Source organism: Loxodonta africana, chromosome 1 (genome assembly GCF_030014295.1).
Source record: "Loxodonta africana isolate mLoxAfr1 chromosome 1, mLoxAfr1.hap2, whole genome shotgun sequence".
Classification (NCBI taxonomy): Eukaryota; Metazoa; Chordata; class Mammalia; order Proboscidea; family Elephantidae; genus Loxodonta; species Loxodonta africana.
Window position 1 is genome coordinate 121,138,120 of NC_087342.1, and position 25,315 is coordinate 121,163,434.

The 25,315-nt window shown below is 36.2% G+C and overlaps 1 protein-coding gene across 13 annotated transcripts in view; it reads left to right on the forward strand.

The window, feature by feature from the left end:
* Window positions 1-25,315, forward strand: part of ZNF451 (zinc finger protein 451) — a 140,582-nt gene that overhangs the window by 68,575 nt on the left and 46,692 nt on the right. For all 13 annotated transcript variants that reach the window (XR_010322371.1, XR_010322374.1, XR_010322373.1 and 10 more), the window contains 4 exons: window positions 13,360-14,966; window positions 16,661-16,804; window positions 20,510-20,640; window positions 21,530-21,716. Coding sequence is in view for 8 of the 13 variants with exons in the window: in XM_064287658.1 (XP_064143728.1) it covers window positions 13,360-14,966; window positions 16,661-16,804; window positions 20,510-20,640; window positions 21,530-21,716 (2,069 nt within the window). In the remaining 5 variants the exon portion in view is untranslated. The remainder of the gene's footprint in view (window positions 1-13,359; window positions 14,967-16,660; window positions 16,805-20,509; window positions 20,641-21,529; window positions 21,717-25,315) is intronic.

Sequence of the window (25,315 nt, forward strand, 5' to 3'; positions counted from 1 at the left end):
ATTTGTCCTTTTGCAGCTGACTAATTTCACTCAGCATAATACCCTCCAGATTCTACCACGTTGTGATGTTTCACAGAGTCATCACTGTTCTTTATCGACACGTAGTATTCTGTTGTATGTAAAAAAAAAAAAGTATACCATAATTTATTTATCCACTCATCCATTGATGGGCACCGTGGTTGCTGCCATCTTTTTGCTGTTGTAAACAGTGCTGCGGTGAACATGGGTGTGCATATGTCTGTTCGTGTAAAGGCTCTTATTTCTCCAGGATATAGTCTAAGGACTGAGATTGCTGGATCCTATGGTAGTTCTATTTCTAGCTTTTTAAAGAAGTACCAAATTGATTTCCAGAGTGGTTGTACCATTTGACATTGCCACCAGCAGTGTATAAATATACTAGTCTCTCCACAACCTCTACAACATTTATTATTTTGTGTTTTTCTGGATGAATGCCAGCCTTGTTGGAGAGAGATGGAATGTCATTGTAGTTTTGATTTGGATTTCTCTAATGGCTAATGATTGTGAGCATCTCCTCATGTATCTGATAGCTACCTGAATGTCTTTTTTAGTGAAGTGCCTGTTCATATCTTTTGCCCATTTTTCATTTGGGTTATTTGTCTTTTTATAATTGAGTTTTTTCAGTATCATGAAGATTTTAGAGATCAGATGCTGATTGGAGATTTCATAGCTAAAAACTTTTTCCCAATCTGTAGGTAATCTTTTTACTCTTCTGGTGAAGTCTTTGGATGAGCGTAGGTATTTGATTTTTAGGGACTCCTAGTTACCTAGTTTCTCTTCTGCATTGTTAGTAATGTTTTGTATACTGTTTATGCTATGTATTAGGGCTTGTAGTGTTGTCCCTATTTTTTCTTCCAATATCTTTATTGTTTTAGATTTTATATTTAGGTCTTTGATCAATTTTGAGCTCGTTTTTGTGTATGGAGTGAGGTGTGGGTCTTGTTTCATTTTTTTGCAGATGGATATCCAGTTATGCCAGCACCATTTGTTAAAAAGACTGTCTTTTCCCCATTTAACTGACTTTGGGCCTTTGTCAAATATCAGCTGCTCATATGTGGATGGGTTTATATCTGGATTCTCAGTTCTGTTTCATTCGTCTATGTATCTTTTGTCATACTAGTCCCAGGCTGTTTTGACTACTGTGGCAGTATAATAGGTTCTAAAATCAGGTAGAATGAGGCCTCCTACTTTGTTCTTCTTTTTCAGTAATACTTTACTTATCTGGGGCCTCTTTCCCTTCCATATGAAGTTGATTTGTTTCTCCATATCATTAAAAAATGTCATTGGAATTTGAATTGCATTGTATCTATAGATTGCTTTGGTTAGGACAGACATTTTCACCATGTTGAGTCTTCCTATCTATGAGCAAGGTATGTTTTTCCACTTATGTAGGTCTCTTTTTGTTCCTTGTACTAGTGTTTTGTAGTTTTCTTTGTATAAGTCTTTTACATCTCTGGTAAGATTTATTCCTGTGTATTTTATCTTCTTGGGGGCTACTGTAAATGGCATTGATTTGGTGATTTCCTCTTTGATGTTCTTTTTGTTGGTGTAGAGGAACCCAACTGATTTTTGTATGTTTATCTTGTATCCCTGTACTCTACTGAACTCTTCTATTAGTTTCAGTAGTTTTCTGGAGAATTCCCTAGGTTTTCTGCATATAAGATCACGTCATCTGCAAATAGAGATACTTTGACTTCTTCCTTGCCAATCTGAATGCCCTTATTTCTTTATCTAGCCTAATTGCTCTGGCTAGGACTTCCAGGACAATGTTGAATAAGAGTGGTGAGAAAGGGCATCCTTGTCTGGTTCCTGATCTCAGTGGGAATGCTTTCAGGCTCTCTCCATTTAGGGTGATGTTGGCTGTTGGCTTTGTATAAATGCCCTTTATTATGTTGAGGAGTTTTCCTTCTCTTCCTATTTTGCTGAGATTTTTTTTTTTCCCATGAATGGGTGTTGAACTTTGTCGAATGCCTTTTCTGCATTGATTGATGAAATCATGTGATTCTTGTCTTTTGTTTTATTTATGTGATGGATCGCATTAATTGTTTTTCTAATGTTGAACCATCCCTGCATAAAAAAAAAAACATACCTGGTATGAATTACACTTGGTCATGGTGAATTTTTTTTTTTTAAATAATTTTTATTGTGCTTTAAGTGAAAGTTTACAAATCAAGTCAGTCTGTCACATATAAACTTATATACACCTTACTGCATACTCCCATTTACTCTCCCCCTAATGAGTCAGCCCGCTCCTTCCTTTCAGTCTCTCCTTTCGTGACCATTTTGCCAGTTTCTAACCCTCTCTACCCTCCCATCTCCCCTCCAGACAGGAGATGCCAACACAGTTTCTAGTGTCCACCTGATACAAGTACCTCACTCTTCATCACCATCTCTCTCCAACCCATTGTCCAGTCCCTTCCATGTCCGATGAGTTGTCTTCAGGAATGGTTCCTGTCCTGGGCCAGCAGAAGGTTTGGGGACCATGACCGCTGGGATTCTTCTAGTCTCAGTCAGACCATTAAGTCTGGTTTTTTTATGAGAATTTGGGGTCTGCATCCCACTGTTCTCCTGCTCTCTCAGGGGTTCTCTGTTGTGCTCCCTGTCAGGGCAGTCATCGGTTGTGGCCGGGCACCATCTAGTTCTTCTGGTCTCAGGATGATGTAAGTCTCTAGTTCATGTGGCCCTTTCTGTCTCTTGGACTCATAGTTATCGTGTGACCTTGGTGTTCTTCATTCTCGTTTGATCCAGGTGGGTTGAGACCAATTGGTGCATCTTAGATGGCCACTTGTTAGCATTTAAAACACCAGACACCACCCTTCAAAGTGGTATGCAGAATATTTTTTTAATGGAATTTATTTTGCCAATTGACTTAGAAGTCCCCTGAAGCCATAGTCCCCAAACCCCCGCCCTTGCTCCACTGACCTTTGAAGCATTCAGTTTATCCTGGAAACTTCTTTGCTTTTGGTCCAGTCCAGTTGAACTGACCTTCCCTGTATTGAGTATTGTCCTTCCCTTCACTTAAAGTAGTTTTTATCTACTATCTAATCAGTAAATAACCCTCTCCCACCCTCCCTCCCTCCCTCCTCTCATAACCACAAAAGAATGTTTTCTTCTCAGTTTAAACTGTTTCTCAAGGTCTTATAATAGTGGTCTTATACAATATTTGCCCTTTTGCAGCTGACTAATTTCACTCAGCATAATGCCTTCCGGGTTCCTCCATGTTATGAAATGTTTCACAGATTCCTCACTGTTCTTTATCGATGCGTAGTATTCCATTGTGTGAATATACCATAATTTATTTAACCATTCGTCCATTGATGGACACCTTGGTTGCTTCCAGCTTTTTGCTATCATGAACAGAGCTGCAATAAACATGGGTGCATATATCTGTTTGTGTAAAGGCTCTTATTTCTCTAGGGTATGTTCCGAGGAGTGGGATTTCTGGGTTGTATGGTAGTTCTATTTCTAACTCTTCTAAGAAAACGCCAGATAGATTTCCAAAGTGGTTGTACCATTTTACATTCCCACCAGCAGTGTATAAGAGTTCCAATCTCTCCGCAGCCTCTCCAACATTTTTATTTTGTGTTTTTTGGATTAAAGCCAGCCTTGTTGGAGTGAGATGGAATCTCAACGTAGTTTTAATTTGCATTTCTCTAATGGCTAATGATGAGAGCATTTTCTCACGTATCTGTTAGCTGCCTGAATATCTTCTTTAGTGAAGTGTGTGTTCATATCCTTTGCCCACTTTTTGATTGGGTTGTTTGTCTCTTTGTGGTTGAGCTTTAACAGAATCATGTAGATTTTAGAGATCAGGCGCTGGTCGGAGATGTCATAGCTGAAAATTTTTTCCCAATCTGTAGGTGGTCTTTTTACTCTTTTGGTGAAGTCTTTAGATGAGCATAGGTGTTTGATTTTTAGGAGCTGCCAGTTATCTGGTTTCTCTTCGTCATTTTTGGTAATGGTTTGTATTCTGTTTATGCCTTGTTTTAGGGCTCCTAAGGTTGTCCCTATTTTTTCTTCCATGATCTTTATCGTTTTAGTCTTCATGTTTAGGTCTTTGATCCACTTGGAGTTAGTTTTTGTGCATGGTGTGAGGTATGGGTCCTGTTTCTTTTTTTTGCAAATGGATGTCCAGTTATGCCTGCACCATTTGTTAAAAAGATTATCTTTTCCCCAATTAACTGACACTGGGCCTTTGTCAAATATCAGGTGGTCATATGGCAATGGATTTATATCTTGGTTCTCAATTCTGTTCCATTGGTCTATGTGCCTTTGGTTGTACCAGTACCAGGCTGTTTTGACTACTGTGGCTGCATAATAGGTTCTAAAATCAGGTAGAGTGAGGCCTCCCACTTTCTTCTTCTTTTTCAGTAATGCTTTATTTATCCTGGGCTTCTTTCCCTTCTATATGAAGTTGGTGATTTGTTTCTCCATCACATTAAAAAATGTCATTGGATTTGGATGGGAAGTGCATTGTATGTATAGATGGCTTTTGGTAGAATAGACATTTTTACTATGTTAAGTCTTCCTATCTATGAGCAAGGTATGTTTTTCCACTTATGTAGGTCCTTTTTAGTTTCTTGCACTAGTACTTTGTTCTTTTCTTTGTATAGGTCTTTTACATCTTTGGTAAGATTTATTCCTAAGTATTTTATCTTCTTGGGGGCTACTGTGAATGGTATTGATTTGGTGATTTCCTTTTCGATGTTCTTTTTGTTGATGTAGAGGAATCCAAGTGATTTTTGTATGTTTATCTTGTAACCTGAGACTCTGCCGAACTCTACTATTAGTTTCAGTAGTTTTCTGGAGGATTCCTTAGGTTTTCTGTGTATAAGATCATGTCATCTGCAAATAATTTTACTTCTTCCTTTGCAATCCGGATGCCCTTTATTTCTTTGTCTAGCCTAATTGCTCTGGCTAGGACCTCTAGCACAATGTTGAATAAGAGTGGTGATAAAAAGGGGCATCCTTGGCTGGTTCCTGTTCTTAAGGGAAGTGCTTTTAGGCTCTCTCCATTTAGCATGATGTTGGCTTTTGGCTTTGTATAGATGCCCTTTATTATGTTGAGGAATTTTCCTTCAATTCATATTTTGCTGAGAGTTTTTATCAGGAATGGGTGTTGGACTTTGGCAAATGCCTTTTCTGCATCAATTGATAAGATCATGTGGTTTTTGTATTTTGTTTTATTTATATGGTAGATTACATTAATGGTTTTTCTAATATTAAAGCAGCCTTGCATAACTGGTATAAATCCCACTTGGTCATGGTAGATTATTTTTTTGACATGTTGTTGAATTCTTTTGGCTAGAATTTTGTTGAGGATTTTTGCATCTGTGTTTATGAGGGATATAGGTCTGTAATTTTCTTTTTTTGTGGTGTCTTTACCTGGTTTTGGTATCAGGCATATGGTGGCTTCATAGAGTGAGTTAGGTAGTATTCTATCATTTTCTATGCTTTGAAGTACCTTTAGTAGTAGTGGTGTTAACTCTTCTCTGAAAGTTTGGTAGAATGCTGCAGTGAAGCCATCTGGGCCAGGGCTTTTTTTTGTTGGGAGTTTTCTGATTACCTTTTCAATCTCTTCTTTTGTTTTGGGTCTATTTAGTTGTTCTACTTCTGAATGTGTTAGTTTAGGTAGGTAGCGTTTTTCTAGGAATTTATCCATTTTTTCTAGGTTTGCGAATTTGTTAGAGTACAATTTTTTGTCATAATCTGATATGATTCTTTTATTTTCATTTGGGTCTGTTGTGATATGGCCCATGTCGTTACTTATTCGGGTTATTTGTTTCCTTTCCTGTATTTCTTTAGTCAGTCTGGCCGATGGTTTATCAATTTTGTTAATTTTTTCAAAGAACCAGCTTTTGGCTTTGTTAATTCTTTCAATTGTTTTTCTGTTCTCTAATTCATTTAGTTCAGCTCTAATTTTTATTATTTGTTTTCTTCTGGTGCCTGATGGATTCTTTTGTTGCTCACTTTCTTTTTGTTCAAGTTGTAGGGACAGTTCTCTGATTTGGGCTCTTTCTTCTTTATGTATGTGTGCATTTATCGATATAAATTGACCTCTGAGCCCTGCTTTTGCTGTGTCCCAGAGGTTTTGATAGGAAGTGTTTTCATTCTCATTGCATTCTATGAATTTCTTTATTCTCTCCTTAATGTCTTCTATAACGCAGTCTTTTTTGAGCAGGTTATTATTCAGTTTCCAAGTATTTGATTTCTTTTCCCTGATTTTTCTGTTATTTATTCCCACTTTTATGGCCTTGTGGTCTGAGAAGATGCTTTGTAGTATTTCAGTGTTTTGGATTCTGCAAAGGTTTGTTTTATGACCTAATATGTGATCTATTCTAGAGAATGTTCCATGTGCACTAGCAAAAAAAGTGTACTTTTCAGCAGTTGGGTGGAGTGTTCTGTATAAGTCTATGAGGTCAAGTTGGTTGATTGTATCAGTTAGGTCTTCCATGTCTCCATTGAGCTTCTAACTGTAAGTCCTTTTCTTCTCCGAAAGTGGTATGTTGAAGTCTCCTACTATAATTGTGGAGGTGTCTATCTCACTTTTCAGTTCTGTTAGAGTTTGTTTTCTGTATCTTGCAGCCCCGTCATTGGGTGCATAAATGTTTAATATGGTTATGTCTTCCTGGTAAATTGTCCCTTTAATCATTATGTAGTGTCTTTCGTTATCCTTTGTGGTGGATTTAACTTTAAAGTATATTTTGTCAGAAGTTAATATTGCTATTCCTGCTCTTTTTTGATTGTTGTTTGCTTGATATATTTTTTTCCATCCTTTGAGTTTTAGTTTGTGTCTCTAAGTCTAAGGTGTGTCTCTTGTAGGCAGCATATAAACGGATCATGTTTCTTTACCCAGTCTGAGATTTTCTGTCTCTTTATTGGTGCATTTAGTCCATTTACATTCAGCGTGATTATAGATAAGTATGTGTTTAGTGCTGTCATTTTGATGCCTTTTTGTGTGTGTTGTTGACAATTTTATTTTTCCACTTTTTTGTGCTGAGACATTTTTCTCTGTAAATTGTGTGTTACTCATTTTCATAGGAGTTGAATTTATGTTTGCTGAGTCGTTATGTTTTTCTTGGTTTTTATTTTGAGTTATGGAATTGTTAGACCTCTTTGTGGTTACCTTAATATTTACCCCTATTTTTCTGAGTAAAAACCTAACTTGTATTGTCCTGTATCGCCTTGTTTTCCTCTCTTTATGGCAGTTCTGTGCGTCCTGTATTTGGTCCCTCTTTTTGATTATTGTGATCTTTTACATAATGACTTCAATGATTCCCTGTTTTGAGCATTTTTTTCTTTTAAAATTAATCTTAATTTGTTTTTGTGATTTCCCTATTTGAGTTGATACCAGGATGTTCTGTTCTGTGACCTTGTGTTGATATCTGATATTATTGATTTTCTGACCAAAAAATTTCCTTTAGTATTTCTTATAGCTTTGGTTTGGTTTTTGCAAATTCTCTAAGCTTGTGTTTATCTGTAAATGTTTTAATTTCACCTTCATAGTTGAGAGAGAGTTTTGCTGGATATATGATCCTTGGCTGGCAGTTTTTCTCCTTCGGTGCTCTATATGTGTCATCCTATTGCCTTCTTGCTTGCATGGTTTCTGCTGAGTAGTCTGAACTTATTGATTCTCCTTTGTAGGAGACCTTTCTTTTATCCCTGACTGCTTTTAAATTTTTCTCTTTATCTTTGGTTTTGGCAAGTTTGATGATAGTATGTCTTGGTGATTTTCTTTTTGGATCAATCTTATATGGGGTTCAATCAGCCTTTCATCTTTCATGATGTCAGGGAAGTTTTCTGCCAACAGGTCTTCAGCCATTCTCTCTGTATTTTCTGTTATCCCTCCCTGTTCTAGAACTCCAATCACACGCAAGTTACTCTTCTTGATAGAGTCCCACATGATTCTTAGGGTTTCTTCATTTTTTTAAATTCTTTCACCTGATTTTTTTTCAACTATATTGGTGTCAATTGCTTTATCCTCCATCTCCCCCACACTGCATTCCAAGTGCTTGATTCTGCTCCTCTGACTTCCTTTTGAGTTGTCTAATTCTGTAATTTTAGTTAATCTTTTGGATTTCTGAATCTTGTCTCTGTATAGATTCTTGCAGCTTATTAATTTTTCCACTATGTTCTTGAATAATCTTTTTGATTTCTTCCACTGCTTTTTCAGTGTGTTCCTTGGCTTTTTCTGTAGATTGCCTTATTTCATTTCTGAGGTCATCCCTGATGTCTTGAAGCGTTTTGTAGATTAGTTTTTTATATTCTGCATCTGCCAATTCCGGGATTGTATCTTCATTTGGGAAAGATTTTGATTCTTTAATTTGGGGAGTTGTAGAAGCAATCATGGTCTGCGTCTTTATGTCGTTTGATATCGACTGCTGTCTCCAAGCCACCTGTAAGATATTGTAATGATTTATTTTATATTTGCTCACTGAGTCTTATATCTTGTTTTGTTTTCTTTCAATATACGTAGATGGGCTACTAGATTACGCTGTCTTGATTGTTGTAGCCTTTGAATCACTTATGTCGTATTACTAGCTGGCTTGGGCTGATACCAGATATATAAGCCTAAGAGTCCATTCACTGTTCTTGAGTAGAATCTGATTTTGGGTCACCAAGTGTGTGGTGTAGTTGTGTGCACCAGTTTCTAGTAGGAGCAGGGGGTCACACTCAAGGGGGGGCAGGATGCTGACAGGCTTCCCCCAAGTTCCAGTGAGGTAGGTGTGTCTCTATTCCTAAAGCACTTTGGTGAAATGTTTCTTTTTGATATTTTGAATTCTATTGGCAGGAATTTTGTTGAGGATTTTTACATCTATGTTCATGAGGGGTATATGTCTGGAATTTTCTTTTTTTGTGGTGTCTTTACCTGGTTTTGGTATCAGGGATATGCTGGCTTCATAGAATGAGTTTGGGAGCATTCCATTCTTTTCTGTGCTCTGGAATACGTTTAGTAGTAGTGGTGTTAACTCTTCTTTGAAAGTTTGGTAGAGCTCTGAGGTGAAGCCCTCCAGGGCTCTCCCAGGCCAGGGTTTTTTTTGTTGGGAGTTTCTGGATAACTGTTTCAATCTCTTCTTTTGTTATGCATTCATTTAGTTGTTCTACTGGGGCAATTCTATTCTGTCCTATAGGGTTGCTGAGTCGGAATCAACTCGAGGGCACTGGGTTTTTTTGTTTTTGTTTTTGACCTCTGTTTATGTTAATTCAGGTAGGTAGTATGTTTCTAGGAAATCATCCATTTCTTCTAGGTTTTTAAATTTGTTAGTGTACAGTTTTTCATAGTAATCTGATACAATGCTTTTAATTTCAGTTGGGTCTCTTGTAATATCGCGCATCTCATTTCTTATTCGGGTTATTTGCTTCTCCTGTTTTTCTTTTGTCTGTTTGGCCAATGGTTTATCAATTTGTTAATTTTTTTAAGGAACCAGCTTTCAGTCTTGTTAATTCTTTGTTTTTCTGTTTTCTATTTCATTTAATTCTGCTCTAATTTTCATTATTTGCTTTCTTCTGGTGCCTGAGGGTTTCTTTTGTTGTTCTCTTTCTGTTTGTTCAAGTTGTAGGGATTATTCTTTGATTTTGGCCCTTTTTTCTTTTTGTGTGTTAATTTGCACTTTCTTGAGGAATAATGATGTGTTGGGCACTTTCTCATTTGTATGTATATCTTTGTCAGATCTACGTACTGTGAACTTATTCTCCTAGTCTATGACTTATCTATTCATTTTCTTAATTACATAATGTCTTTTAATGAGCGGAAGCTTTTAATTCCATTAAATGTAATTTATTGATTTTGTTCTTCTTTTATGGTTATGCATTCTGTATCCTGCCTGAGAAACCTTGCCTAGCATCAGTTCAGGAATATATTCTGTTTTCTTCTGAAAGCTTTTAAAAATTTTTAAAGCTTTTATGTTTATTTCTAGAATTCATCTCAGATAAACTTTTGTTGACCTTTAAAACAAGCAGAGTTTGGTTTCACTGATGATCCTCTGTTGTTGGTCCATTTTTTAGTTTATTTTTTCTCTTTAGACAGGGTTTAATTTGCATATCTTTTACTAGCCTCTTAGGTGGAGGCTTGAATTGATTTTGGACCTTCTTTTTTAATGTAAACATTTAAAGCTTTAAATTTCCTTCTAGGCACTGCTTTGTCTATATCCCACAGATTTTGATAAGTTACATTTTCATTTTCATTCAGTTGAAAATATTTTTTTCCTTTGTATTTTTTCTTTCATTCAGGTTAGTTAGAAGTATATTGACTAGAACTCAGAAAAGGAAAGTGAGAATGATTGCACAACTCAAGGAATGTAATCAGCGTCACTGAATTGCACTTGTAGGAATAGTTGAATTGGTGTATGTTTTGCTGTGTGTATTCTCAATGGTAAGAACAAAATAAAATTGAAAAAAAGGCTTATTGTCTAATTTCTAAGGATTTAGGGTGTTAATTTCTAAATATTCAAGGATTTTCATTATTTTTAATTTAATTCTGTTATAAGCAGACACCATACTTTGTATATTTCCAGGGTTTTTTTTATGGCTCATGATATGGTCTGTCTTGATGAACGTTTCATAGGCTTTTGAAAGGAACGCGTATTCTTTTTTTGGTGGAGTGTTCTTTAAATACCACTTAGGTCAACGATATTGGTAGTGGCATCAACCTCTTTTATATCTTACTGTTTTTTTAAGCAAAAATTGTTCTCTGTATTACTGAGAGAGGAGGGTTGAAATCACCAAGGATAATCAGATTTGTCTCCTTTGTTTTGTCGGTGTTTGCTTCATGCATTTTAAAGCTGTGTTATTGAATGCCATACATTTATAATCCTTATGTTTTCCTGATATATTAACTATTTTTTTCATTAATAAGTATTCCGCTTTGTGATAGCCTCATCATGGAGTATATTTGGTTTAATACTATTACAGAACTCTACTTTCTTATGATTAAAAAAAGATTAGTATTTACATTATATTTTTCTATCATTTTACTTTCACCTATCTATATTTAAGTGGGTTTCTTAGAGACAACTTCTATGTGGGGCTTTCTTTTCTTTTTTTATTTTCAATACAACTTGACAATCAGTTGTTTAATTGAACTGTTTAGATCATTTAAATTTCATGTAATTACTACTTGGCTGATAAGCAAAAGGTCAGCAGTTTGAGTCCACCAGGTGCTCCTTGGAAACCCTGTGGGGCACTTCTGCTCTGTCCCGTAGGGTCACTGTGAGTTGGAATCAACTCGATGGCAGCAGGTTTGATTTTGGTTTACTAGTATGGTAGCGTTTAAGCCTACCATCCTGCTATTTATTTTCTATTGGTTACATCTGTTATTAGTTTCTTTTTATTCTTTTCCTGCCTTCTTTTCAATTAATTGAGTATTTTTAGTATTCCATTTTATCTCCATTATGGATGCATTAACCATAATTTTTAAAAATGTTTGTTCTAGGGTTAAAGTAAGCGTTATTAACCATGTTACAGCCCTCCTTCAAATATTATTATACCACTTCACGTAAAATGTAAAAACCTTGCAACATTAAATTTAATCCCTCCCCTCGTTGTGTTATTATACATTTTTGCTTCTACCTATGTTCTAAACCCCAAAATACACATACCATAAACTTCATCTTTTTTAAGTATACAATTCAGTGATTTTTAGTATATTCACAAGGCTCTGCAGCCATCACCACCATCTAATTCCAGAACATTTTCGTCACCTCCAAAATAAATCCTGTACCCATTAGTAGTCATTCCCCATATACCTCTTCCTCCACCTCCTGACAGCCACTAATCTAATAGGATTTGCATATTCTGGACACTCCATAAAAATAGAATCGTATTATTTGTAACCTTTTGTGACTGGATTCTTTCACTTAGCGAAATGTTTTCAAGGTTCATCCATGTTGTAGCATGTAGCAATACTTTATTTTAAATAATGTTTTATGGATATACCAACTTTCTTTTATCAGTTCATCAGTTGGTGAACTTTTGGGTTATTTCCACTTCAGGGCTATTAAGAACAATGCTGCTATAAACATAAAAGTAACAAGTCTTTGCATGGATGTTTTTTCCTCCATTTCTGTTGAGTTACATACTTTGGAGTGAAAAATTGTTAGGTCACATGTTTAACTTTTTGAGGAACTGCCAAACAGTTTTCCAAAGTGACTCCATCTTTCATTTCACATTGCCATTAGCAGTGCATGAGGGTTTCAATTTCTCCACATCCTTGTAAACGCTTGAATTGTTTGTCTTTTAACATAGTTTATCCTATATAAAAATATATGGGTGTGAACTTGTATCTCACTGTGGTTTTGATTTGCATTTCCCTAGTGACCAGTGATGTTAAACATCTTTTCATATACTTATTGGCCATTTATATATCTTCTTTTGAGAAATGTCTGTTCAAGTCCTTTTTCCTTCTTTTATTTGAATTTTTTTTTTTTTTTTACGATTTAGTCGTAAGAGGTTTTTTAATATATTTTGGTTTCCAGACCCTTGTCTTCTGTTCTATGGGTTGTCTTTTCATTTTCTTTGTGCTCTTTGCAGCACAAAAGTTTTTAATTTTCATGAAGTTCAATTTTTCTGTTTTTTCCTTTTAATTAAGCCTTTTTATTTTTTTCAGAAAAAAAAAATCAGGCCTATTTTTTTTCATTGTGGTAAAAACTCATAACAAAATTCACCACTTTAACCATTTGTGAGTATACAATTCAGTGGCAATTAGTATATTCACAATGATATGTAACTATCACTTCTATTTCCACATCTTTTTTTTTTTAATCATCTTAGGCAAACTCTACACCCTTTAAACAATACATCTCCATTTCCCCTTTCCCCCAACCTCTGGTAATTTCTGTCTACTTTCTGTCTTTGTGAATTTGCCTTTTCTAGGTACCTCATAAGTGGAATCACATACATCAGTCATCCTTTTGTATCTGGCTTAATTCACTTAGCTTAATGTCTTCAAGGTTCATCCATATCGTAATATGTATCATTTCTTTTTATGGCTGCATAATATTCATTATATGTATGTACCACATTTTGTTTATTCATTCATCTGTTGATAGATACTTGTGTTGTTTTCACCTTTTGACTATCAGTACATTTGATACTAGTTTTAATCTTCTGATTCTAGTTTTACCCTTTTGTGTATATGGATTAGAAATAGACAAATTGTAGGTAATACACAGGTACTTTGAGAGGATGGAATATCATTATATCATCTACATCTTAATTGAAAAATATTGTTAGTGCTTGTTTGTACAGTGGCCATTTTATAATTTCCCCAATAAAGAGCAGAGATCCTATATTTGGAAAATACTTATGAAAGAGGTTTTGTTTTTTGTTTTTAATCCCATTTAGAGTTCGTTGTCGAAATGCTGGTCCTGTAGCAGTAGCTGAGAAGAGTATTGCCCAGGTTGCAGAGAAATTCATATTAAGAGGTTATTGTCCAAATTGCAACAGAGTCTTTGTGGATGAAGCCAGTACCCGGAATCACAAGCAGAATTCAGGACACAAAGTACAAATCATTACTTCAATGGAAGAATCGGTTTTACTTTATTGCCACAGCAATCAAGGGAACAAACCTCCTTCAGACTTGCATCTATTGTTAGATCAATCAAAATTTTCATCACTTAAAAGAACTATGTCTATTAAAGAATCTAGCACACAGGATTACAGCACCATTCCAAAAAAGAAGATTAATTTAAAGAATGAAAGCCGTGATGGTATAGTTTGTGTCCAGAAAGAAAAATCAACAATTAAAACCTGGTTTTGTGAATGCCATCAACGATTCCCAAGTGAAGATGCAGTAGAAAAGCATGTTTTCTCAGCAAACACAATGTGTTACAAGTGTATGGTCTGTGGAAAGGTGTGTGAAGATTCAGGGGTCATCCGTTTACACATGAGTCGTATTCATGGAGGAGCACATTTAAATAACTTTCTTTTCTGGTGTCGGACATGCAAAAAGGAATTAATACGGAAAGAGACTATCATGGCACATGTGACTGAATTTCATACTGGACACAGATTTTTTTATGAGACGGATGAGGTAGGAGGTGAAACTTTACCATCATCTTCTGCAACACCGGGGACTAACTCGACTACTAAGAAACCTTCTTCAACTATTACTATTATTGATCATTCCCCAGCAAGCAACCCTCCAAGGGGCAAATGGCAATGCCGAATTTGTGAAGATATGTTTGATTCCCAGGAATGTGTCAAACAGCACTGCATGTCTTTGGCAAGTCACCAGTTTCATAGATATAGCTGTGCCCATTGCAAAAAGACTTTTCACAAGATAGAAACATTGTACCGACATTGCCGAGATGAGCATGGCAATGAGATAAAGATTAAATACTTCTGTGGGCTTTGTGATCTTATCTTTAATGTGGAAGAAGCCTTCTTGATTCATTACAAGGAGCGCCATAGCACAGATTATGTGTTTGTGTCAGAAAAAATTGAAACTTCAATTAAAACTGAGGATGATTTTCCAGTTTTAGAGACCAGCAACCTGTTAACCTGTGGTTGCCGTGAGAGTTATGTCTGTAAGATCAACAGAAAGGAAGATTATAGTAGATGTCTCCAAATCATGCTGGATAAAGGTAAACTATGGTATCGCTGCAGTTTGTGTTCAGCAACAGCACAGAATTTAGCAGACATGAAAACTCATATCCATCAAGTGCACAGAGAAGAAAAGAGTGATGAGGAGGAGCAGCAGTATGTAATCAAGTGTGGCACCTGCACCAAAGCATTTCATGATCCTGAGAGTGCTCAGCAGCACTTCCATAGAAAACATTGCTTCTTACAGAAACCCAGCGTAGCTCATTTTGGATCTGAAAAAGCAAGCCTGTACAAGTTTACTGCCAGTGCCTCACCTACCGAGAGAAAACCGAAACAGGTGGTAAGCTATCCAAAAAATTCAGACATGGAGAAAGGAGCTGAGAAAGACCTAAGCTGTCAGAATATAGGTATGGCTTTACAACTGTAATGTCTGTGCAAATTTCACATGTAGTGTAGACCACTGTCTTTATAATAAGTAATCATGAAAATGACTGATGATCCAGTTTTAAAGCAAAAAAGATAATAGTATCATACATTAGTAAATTACTGCAGAATATTCTTTTTTAGGGATCTATATTTCTACTACTTTTTTCAGCCACTCTCAACACAGGGGCACAAAGTATATGTTGGCTTTAAATAATATTTATTTAGATGTCATTTTTTTTAAGAGAAGGCATGGGAATTTTGAGATAGGAAGAAAGTTGAGTCTTTTTGAAATTCAGATTTGAAAGTTATCCTGGACATGACTGTCATTTTTATTTTTCTTATAATATCTAGGTTCTTTTAAAAAATAGGAGCCCTGGTGGCACAGTTTTTTAAGAGTTTGACTGCTAACCAAAAAGTTGACAGTTTGAATCCATCACCTGCTCCTTGGAAACCCTATGGGGCAGTTCTACTCTGTCTTACAGGGTCATTGTGAGTTGGAATTGACTCGAAGGCAATGGGTTTGGGTTTTTGTTTTGTTTTGTTTTTAGAAAACAAATCATAAGAATTCTTATTTTCGTATTTGGGCCTTACTTTGTTATGGTAGACTTGGAAGCAAAGCCTTTATTATAGTTAAAAAAGCCATTAGAAGTAGAGTTAAAAGTGGTAGCAAAAAAATCAAGGAGAAAATTGAGGTATGGATCCCCTTGTGTTGTACTTATTCTGGACTTTTCTTTTTCCATATGATAAGGTTAGGTACATCTAGAAGAGTGCAATGTTGTTAGATTGAGTCACTTAATACAGACCTCTTGGGCTCTACTCCAGAGAGTATTTATGCTCTCATGTGCTTTTACTCCTCTGATTACTTTTTGGAAATTTATATTGCTCTGTGTTTTATAGAAGATGATTGCACTTTGATCTAAATCTAGAATTACTGAAAACTTGGAGAAAAGATGTAAGAAGTTAGGTGGCTGGGAAATGGGAGGGGATGGCAGTAGTATATTTGAGGGAGCCTCTGTTAGGCAAGGTAGAAACTATTACTTTTAAAAGTAATTGAACATTTTAAGGTTTGCATTGCTTCCACTGGAAAGTTTAAGGCCTTGTCAAGGTAGAAGTTAAGGGAAAGGGGAGGGGGGAATTAGAGTTGGAGAATGGTCAGAAATGAAAGAACAATCTGAGAGGACCAAGAAAGATGTATTTCTGCTACCCAGTGTATTTAATCACAGAGCCAGACAGTTACTAATAAGTTAGTAGTCTAGGTTAGGAAAAGAGCCAAATTCTTGGTGGGGAAAAATATTCTTTCAGGTTACTTTGATGGATGGTGCAAGTTTTTTGGTTATTTAGTCTTAAAATGTGGTCTTCTAGTATATTTTAATTTTTTTTAAGTTCTTTCTATGAGTGACCAAAAAAAAAAAAAAAAAAACCCACGATCAGTGGTACATAATTGTAGAAAGCGTATACAATCAAGTTTCTGAAATACTCAGGATATTTTTTGTATGTCTTAGGTATAAACTGTCATATACATGTTTGGATTTCATGAAAAGGTTTAGATAGAAATGAATAGCATGTGAGATTAATATTTCTGCATATTACTTCTGTAATATCTTTTAGACTTGAGAAATTAAAATGTTTTTAGGAAATTCTTACTGAACTCATGTTAATGTTTTTCTCTTATCAGATGAAGAAGCTGTCGAGCTTCCAGATTTGGATTACCTACGAACCATGACTCATATAGTCTTTGTAGATTTTGATAACTGGTCAAACTTTTTTGGCCATTTACCAGGACATCTTAACCAAGGAACATTTATTTGGGGCTTCCAAGGTATAGCTAATAAGGAAAACATTGAGACAGCCCCTTTTCTCACCTTAGACATGGTTCACTTAAAAGGGGCTCCTCTTGATCCTTCCTGGATAGAACATAGCGTGTAATTGGAATATTGTTACTGTGCATTATAACTGTTCTGTTAGAATCTTTTTGTCTTTACTTTGTAGTATGGAAAATGTTAGCTCTATTTGGTGGCCCAAAGTTTGTGTATCTTTAGATGCGGCTTAAAAAAGCTTTTATTCAACACCTACCCGTGCTAGGCACTATGTTTGGTACTAACACATAAAAAACAAAAACAAAAACATAGTTACTGATTATTATAGTTTTCTCTCTTAAAATATAAGAAAGCTTCCCTCCCCACCCCCAGAAAACTAATAAATAGCAGAAATAGCTTTTGAACTTGGACCCCTTGATATGGGACTAGTGTTATTTTTAAAATGCCACAGTTACTTCATAGCTCATCTTTATTGGCTGTCCATAACTGTGTAGCTTCATCTGAAAACAGTTGACTGAACCAGAGGAAGAGGCTCCTTTGATTTACAGAGGTTTTGTATAGTGAGAGGAGCCCAGGTGGTACAATAGTTAAGCTCTCAGCTGCTAACTGAGAGGTTGGAAGTTTGAACCCACCAGTCACTATGGGAGAAAAGACCTGGTAATCTCCCGTAAGGATTACAACCTAGGAAACCCTATGGGGCAGTTCTACTCTGTCACATGGGGTCTCTATGAGTTGGAATTGACTCAACGGTGTACAACAACAACAGTATAGTGAGCATCTGATAGAGTTCATGTCTGATAGAAAACAGCATACAAACAGAAGGGTTGGGATTCAGAATGAAAGCGTACTGATCTGGATAAGTTGGCAATTACCATTTTGGTGACTGCCCATCATTTCTATACAGTGAACAGCCTTTGACAAATTTATAAAAACACTGTTGTTGTTGTTGTTAGGAGTCAGTTCCGACTCATAGCGACCCTGTGCACAACAGAATAAAACACTGCCCGGTCCTGCACCATCCTTAAAACCGTTGGTATGCTTGAGCTCCTCATTGTTGCAGCCACTGTGTCAGTCCACCTCATTGAGGGTCTTCCTCTTTTCCGCTGACCCTGTACTTTGCCAAGCATGATGTCCTTCTCCAGGGACTCATCCCTCCTGACACCATGTCCAAAGTATGTAAGATGCAGTCTCACCATCCTTGCTTCTAAGGAGCATTCTGGTTGTACTTAATTCTAAGACAGATTTGTTTGTCCTTTTGGCAGTCCATGGTACATTCAATATTCTTCGCCAACACCACAACTCAAAGGCGACAGTTCTTCTTCGGTCTTCCTTATTCATTGTCCAGCTTTCACATGCATATGATACGATTGAAAATACCATGGCTTGGGTCAGGTGCACCTTAGTCTTCAAGGTGACATCTTTGCTCTTCAGCCCTGTAAAGAGGTCCTTTGCAGCAGATTTACCCAATGCAATGTGTCTTTTGATTTCTTGACTGCTGCTTCCATGGCTGTTGATTGTGGATCCAAGCAAGATGAAGTCCTTGACAACTTCAATCTTTTCTCCATTTGTCATGATGTTGCTCATTGGTCCAGTTATGAGGATTTTTGTTTTCTTTATGTTGAGGTGCAATCCATACTGAAGGCTATGGTCTTTGATCTTCATTAGTAAGTGCTTCAAGTCCTTTTTACTTCAGCAAGCAAGGTTGTGTCATCTGCATAATGCAGGTTGTTAATGAGTCTTTCTCCAATCCTGATGCCCCGTTCTTCTTCATATAGTCCAGCTTCTCGTATTATTTGCTCAGCATACAGATTGAATAGGTATGGTAAAAGAATACAAGAATAAATAAATAAAAGAATACAACCCTAATGTACACCTTTACTGACTTTAAACCAATCAGTGTCCCCTTGTTCTGTCCGAACAACTGCCTTTTGATCTATGTAAAGGTTCCTCATGAGCACAATTAAGTGTTCTGGAATTCTCATTCTTTGCAATGTTATCCATAATTTGTTATGATCCACACAGTTGAATGCCTTTGCATAGTCAGTAAGACACAGATAAACATCCTTCTGGTATTCTCTGCTTTTAGCCAGGATCCATCTGATATCAGCAACGATATCCCTGGTTCCACCTCCTCTTCTGAAACTGGCCTGTAGTTCTGGGAGTTCCCTGTCGATATACTGCTGCAGCCATTTTTGAATGATCTTCAGCAAAATTTTGCTTGTGTGTGATACTAATGATATTGTTCAATAATTTCCACATTCGATTGGATCACCTTTCTTGGGAATAGGCATAAATATGGATGTCTTCCAGTCATTTGGCCAGGAAGCTGTCTTCCATATTTCTTGGCATAGACGAGTGAGCACCTCCAGCGTTGCATCTGTTGGTTGAAACATCTCAGTTGATATTCCATCAATTCCTGGAGCCTTGTTTTCCACCAGTGCCTTCAGAGCAGCTTGGACTTCTTCCTTCAGTACTGTCAGTTCCTGATCATATGCTGCCTCTTGAAGTGGTTGAACATTGACTAATTCTTTTTGGTATAATGACTCTGTGTATTCCTTCCATCTTCCTTTGATGCTTCCTGTGTCGTTTAATATTTTCCCCATAGAATCCTTCACTATTGTGACTCGAGGCTTGAATTTTTTCTTCAGTTCTTTCAGCTTGAGAAACACCGAGCGTGTTCTTCTCTTTTGGTTTTCCATCTCCAGCTCTTTGCACATGTCATTATAATACTTTACTTTGTCTTCTCGAGCCGCCCTTTGAAATCTTCTGTTCAGTTCTTTTACTCCATCAATTCGTCCTTTTGCTTTAGCTGCTCGACACTCAAGAGCAAGTTTCAGAGTCTCCACTGACATCCGTCTTGGTCTTTTCTTCCTTTCCTGTCTTTTCAGTGACCTCTTGCTTTCTTCATGTAGGATATCCTTGATGTCATTCCACAACTCGTCTGGTCTTCGGTCACTAGTGTTCAGTGCGTCAAATGTATTCTTGAGATGGTCTCTAAATTCAGGTGGTGTATATTCAAGGCCGTATTTTGGCTCTTGTGGACTTGCTCTGATTTTCTTCAGTTTCAGCTTGAACTTGCGTATGAGCAATTGATGGTCTGTTCCACAGTCAGCCCCTGGCCTTGTTCTGTCCGACGATATTAAGCTTTTCCATCATCTCTTTCCACAGATGTAGTCAGTTTGATTTCTGTGTGTTCCATCTGGCAAGATCCATGTGTATAGTTGCTGTTTATGTTGGTGAAAGAAGGTATTTGCAATGAAGAAGTCGTTGGTCTTGCAAAATTCTATCATTCGATCTCCGGCATTGTTTCTATCACCAAGGCCATATTTTCCAACTGCTGATCCTGGTAGTGCTTAAAGAATGATGCCATTTCAAAGTATTTTCTACACTTTAGATCTTAGATCTAGATTTTAAAATTAGATTTTAATTGTCTGTTACTTTAGATTTTGCTTAACAGCGCTGTGAGTTTTCATATGAGTAGACAAATTGGGGGAGGTTGGCCTAGTTTCGCAAGGTTTTCAAGGCAAGAAGATGGTGATCCCTAGGCTAGAACTGAGTTTTTTTAAAACATTCTAATCTAGTACTTTCCCTTTTAAAAATGTTTATCGAGTATGTATTTTTTCTTGAGTATTTTCACTTACATCTAGCCTTTTGATATTTCCTCTCCATTTTAACTGTTGTTTATGCTTTTTCTAAATAAATAATAGGAGGAAATACCAATTGGAAGCCTCCACTCAACTGTAAGATCTTTAATTACCTGAACAGAATTGGATGTTTCTTCCTTCATCCTCGCTGTAGTAAAAGAAAAGATGCTGCTGATTTTGCCATATGTATGCATGTGAGTTACTGTTTTATTCAATATGCAATGTGAATCTAGGATCCACTAATTCTGTGCTTGGATTTTTTTTTCACTTGAATTTTAATGGAACTGTGTGTAGATCATTCTTCAGTGCTATATTTTTGTATAAAACCTTCTGTATCTGATTCTATTTGTAACTACCATGAGATCAGAGGCCCATAGCAGTCTTAGTTACTGCAGTATCCCAGCTCCCAGCAGACCTTCATCCACACAGTATCTCCTCAACTATTGATGGAGTGAATGATCAAGAGATGGCACTGTTGACCTTTCACATTTTAACATATCTTAAGTTGGGAGGCACCTTTAACAGTCACTGTTGACCTAGACAGGATTTACATTCGCTTCCGCCAGTCACCTTGAGAAAGTACCAAACTGAGACCCACTTTAAATTAAATTCTCTGTTTGAGGATTTTTGAGTCACTGATAATGTGAATTTACTATGCAAACTTGTCGAATGCTGCTTATGTTTTATACCACAAGAGATTTTTTTTTCCTATCTGTTCAGTGCCAAGATCTTGTTTACCTTTTCTGTATGATATATTTATTTCTTATTTACCTTTACATTGAGTATGTAGCCCTTTGGTGTTCTAACTTTATGTGGGGACCTCCTATTGTACTCCAATTTTGGCAGTTTTTTTTTTTTTCTTAGTGGCACATTAAACAGCCCTTCTTGTAGTTGATGGTATGTTGTATTTTATTAAATGTGGTATATTTTATTTATGAAGGGGATCTTTATATCAAACTTTCATGAAGGCTAGGGATAAGCTTAATATACCTTCTAACATTAAGTGTTTATTCTGAAATAGCTGTAACTTTATTTAAAACTCAAACGCTGATTTTTATAACATTGCCATTCGTTCCTCCTTAGGCTGGCCGTCTGGATGAACAACTACCCAAGCAAATTCCTTTCACCATCCTCTCAGGAGATCAAGGTTTTCTGGAGCTTGAGAATCAATTTAAGAAGACTCAGAGGCCAGCTCACATACTAAACCCTCACCACTTAGAGGGAGATATGATGTGTGCCTTGTTAAATAGCATATCTGATACCACCAAAGGTATGCAGCTGCAGTCCCAATGCAAACCGCCCAAGAGGAGGAGATTTCACTGCTGAAAGAAACCAATAAACTGCTGTCCAGTAGTGAACTGTTGCCTGATCACTAAGCCATCATGCTCTGATAACTATCTTATTTATCTTTTCTTTATCTCAGTTTCATTCTTCAGTGTTTTAGAAAGAGGATGAATTTATAATAATTTTGTGGAGCCTTTTTTTTTTTTGATCTAATTGATCACATCTCTATGTATCAAATCAAACATATAGTCAGGGTTGAAATATATTAATACAATTTTGCAAAGCCAGAATTCGGATTTTAACTTTGTTTCTCAAATTCCAAATGAATTTATCTTCAGTTTTTCAAAAAAAAAAAAAAAAAAAGAAACCCGTTTAAGAGATTGAGAGTGACAAAATGAACTTTAGGTCTTTGGGAGGGCAGGTAACTCCTGTCCTGTTGGCACCTTGTACTCCATTCTCCATCTTTGTGGAACAGTCAGTGAAAGGGAGTGCTTATGTCTGAGTTCACATTTAAAAGAAGATGTAATTCTAGAAATTCAAGTTTTTCATTGTAATTTCTGATATAAAGAAACGTGAGTGAAAGAAGAAAATAAAAGAGTAATTAATTTTTAGATATCCTAGCAGTTTGAAGCCATGAGTCAAATTTGAAGATATTGGTAAATGACCTGAATGAAAAGCAGTACCCACCTTTTGGCATTTTTATTGTATGCCTTTAAATTTTCCAGCTCTGCTTGCCTTCCAGCAATTTTTTGTTTTCCAACATGTTCTTTTCCAACATATTTGGAGCCGCATTTTGATTCAAAACCCATTCTGTAGAATTTTTCTCTAATCACTAGTTATAGTGGATCTAATTCACTTCAGCAAAGTTAGAAATCATTAGTCTACTAGCCTACGTGTGCTGTTTAAAGCAGGGTAATGATGACAAGATTATAAAGGAAAATAAACTCTATTTTTGTCATGGCTTAGTATGACAGATGATATCTTCTTCCTATTCTATAATTTTTGTTTCCATCCATTTGCTTTTTCTGTCTTTGGCTTCTTTTTTGTTAACCTCTCTTTCTGTCCCTCTTTTGTTATCCCTTCCCCAGTCCTTAAAAACATCTACTTAATATTCTGTAAAATACTTAATTATTTGTCTTTGACACCCTAAACTGACTCTTTTTTCTTTTTCTTATGCTGCCGCTTTTGGGAGCATTTCTTTTACAATTTAAAATATGAAACCTGTTGTGGATTTGCCTCTATTTCAATTCTATTTGGAATGAGAACTACATATTAGTAGGTCTGCATAGCTATATAAGCGCTGGTGGTGTAATATAGAAGGTTATTGTTATCTGCTGATTATGCCCTTCTGAATGCCTCTTTAGCTCTAGATTTCCTTTTTTTTATTATTATCATTCATTCGTATTTGGTGCTCTTTTGAACTTACTGCTCTTTGGAGCACATGTATATATTTTTCCTAAATTTTTGTGAAATGGCAGAGATCTTACAGCACATAAAGAAGAGTGTGGGCTTTGGTTCAAATGCTGACTTGCTTATTAACTGTGATTTCAGGCAAGTTACTTAAATTTTTCTGAGCCTCATTTTCCATGTCTATAATGTTAGAAGAATTATAAGAATTAATAATGTATATAAAGTGTCCAGAACACTATATAAAGTACTGTAGATACGCAGTAAATAGTAACTATTTTTGTTATTACTGCCATAAAAAGAAAATGTGATTCCCAGTCACTACATATAAAAGTAATGAAAATAATTAAATTGGCCAAAGAAGTATAGGGATTTTAAATCAAGGTATTTTATATTTAATCTTGATTTAAGGACCTAATGAAGTATATAATGCTTTTTTATAACTCTAAAATTCAAAAAATAAGTTACAGTGAAGCACTGTATTTTCAAATTCAGTTCCTAAGACAAAATTTTTTCTTCACGGAAGACTGAAAGGTTTCAGACTGCTTGGTAGTGAACTTTATAAGAAGAAAATCAAAGAACAATCACTTTCTTGAATAACTATTGCATCACCTTTCCTAACAAATGGCTTTGTGAGTAGTAGAGTAATACTTTGTATTGTAATTGAGAAAATCTCTCATTGTGCACGAAGACTAATTCATTATTGAGCCTTTCGGTAATTTTGGTTTCAACAATATCAGGATAACTCTGTTCATCTAGTTTAGTGTGGTGTTCCTATCTTCAGATTTGACAGCCAGATAGTCTCTTATGGCAGTATGGTTTTAGACCTTTTACTGTGTGTGTGTGGAGGGAAGGTGTGCGGGGGGCGGGGGGTGGTTGGTTAATGTACCTCTTTGAGAATCTAATGAAAGCTTTATGTACTCTCTTTCCCCCAAAGTAAACTTGTACATACAATTTTATATACAATTTCAGGGGATTTGTGGTCTCAAGGCTCCTAGTTACAGACAGACAGAGCCCTCTTGTCTTTAGGATATAATTGAAGTTCATGCTGTAAGTAAGGAGCCCTGGTAGTGCAATGGCTAAGCACTCTGCTATTAACCAAAATGTCAGAGGTTTGAACCCACCAGCTCTTCTGTGGGAGAAAAGACCTGGCAATCTGTTCCCATAAAAATTACGACCTAGGAAACCTTATGGGGTAGTTCTACTCTGTCATAGAGGGTCGCTGAGTCAGAATTGACCCCACAGCACACAACAACAATACTGTAAGAAACATAGAATTACCTCTTACATCTAGCATGAGTTTTTAGGCAGTCTTGTGATTTTCAGGTTTCTAAAATCACTATAGCATAGACAAATGATGTAAGTTAGAGCCTCTTTCTGACTTTTCAGAAATTTACCATTAAAGGCAGTCCCCAGGTTATGAACGAGATCCGTTCCTGAGTGTCTTTCAGAATTTGTAGATAAGTTGGAACAGGTGCATACGGTTCTTATTTAGCCTTACTTCAGTGCAAAAAAAGGCTGGAAGCCTTTTCAGTAATTTAAAAGGTGCAGGATGCAGCAAGTAAAGGTGATTGTGATGAAGAATTTATTGTGAGTAGAGGTTGGTTCAGTCATTTCAAAGTAAGGGCAAGTTTATATAATATTAAAGGGCAAATACGAGTTGTCCATAACTTGGATGTTAGGAACGTTTGTAACCCGGGGACTGCCTTACTAGGGGCCAGAAAGTAGTTATCAGCCTGGAGCTTCTGTATAAGCAGGAAGAATCTCTTAAATACTGTCATGAGCATGGTGTCAGTCTTTGCTGATTTTTCAAAGTTAATTTAATGTATGTTCAGGAGATACTTATTTCAGTATAAAAATAGAGATATTCAGAGTTGCTGGTTCTATATATGAATGTCCAGTTGTTTGGCCATAGGGTATTACCTTTTTCTTGATGATAAGGAGACAGGTAAATAGCTTTACTACTGATACATTTTTAGGTTTCTGACTTGGTTAGAGTAAATCAGTTATTCGTTGTAGGTAGACCAAGTGAGAGTTTTGATTGTGTCATGGTTTCTGCCCTATAAATCCTCTTTCCTACTAAGCATGAGGGTGCTGACACCAACATTTTGATTACAGCTATGATAGGCATATAAATTTCGGTAGTGATATTTTATGTATCTATTAACCTGTCCTTAA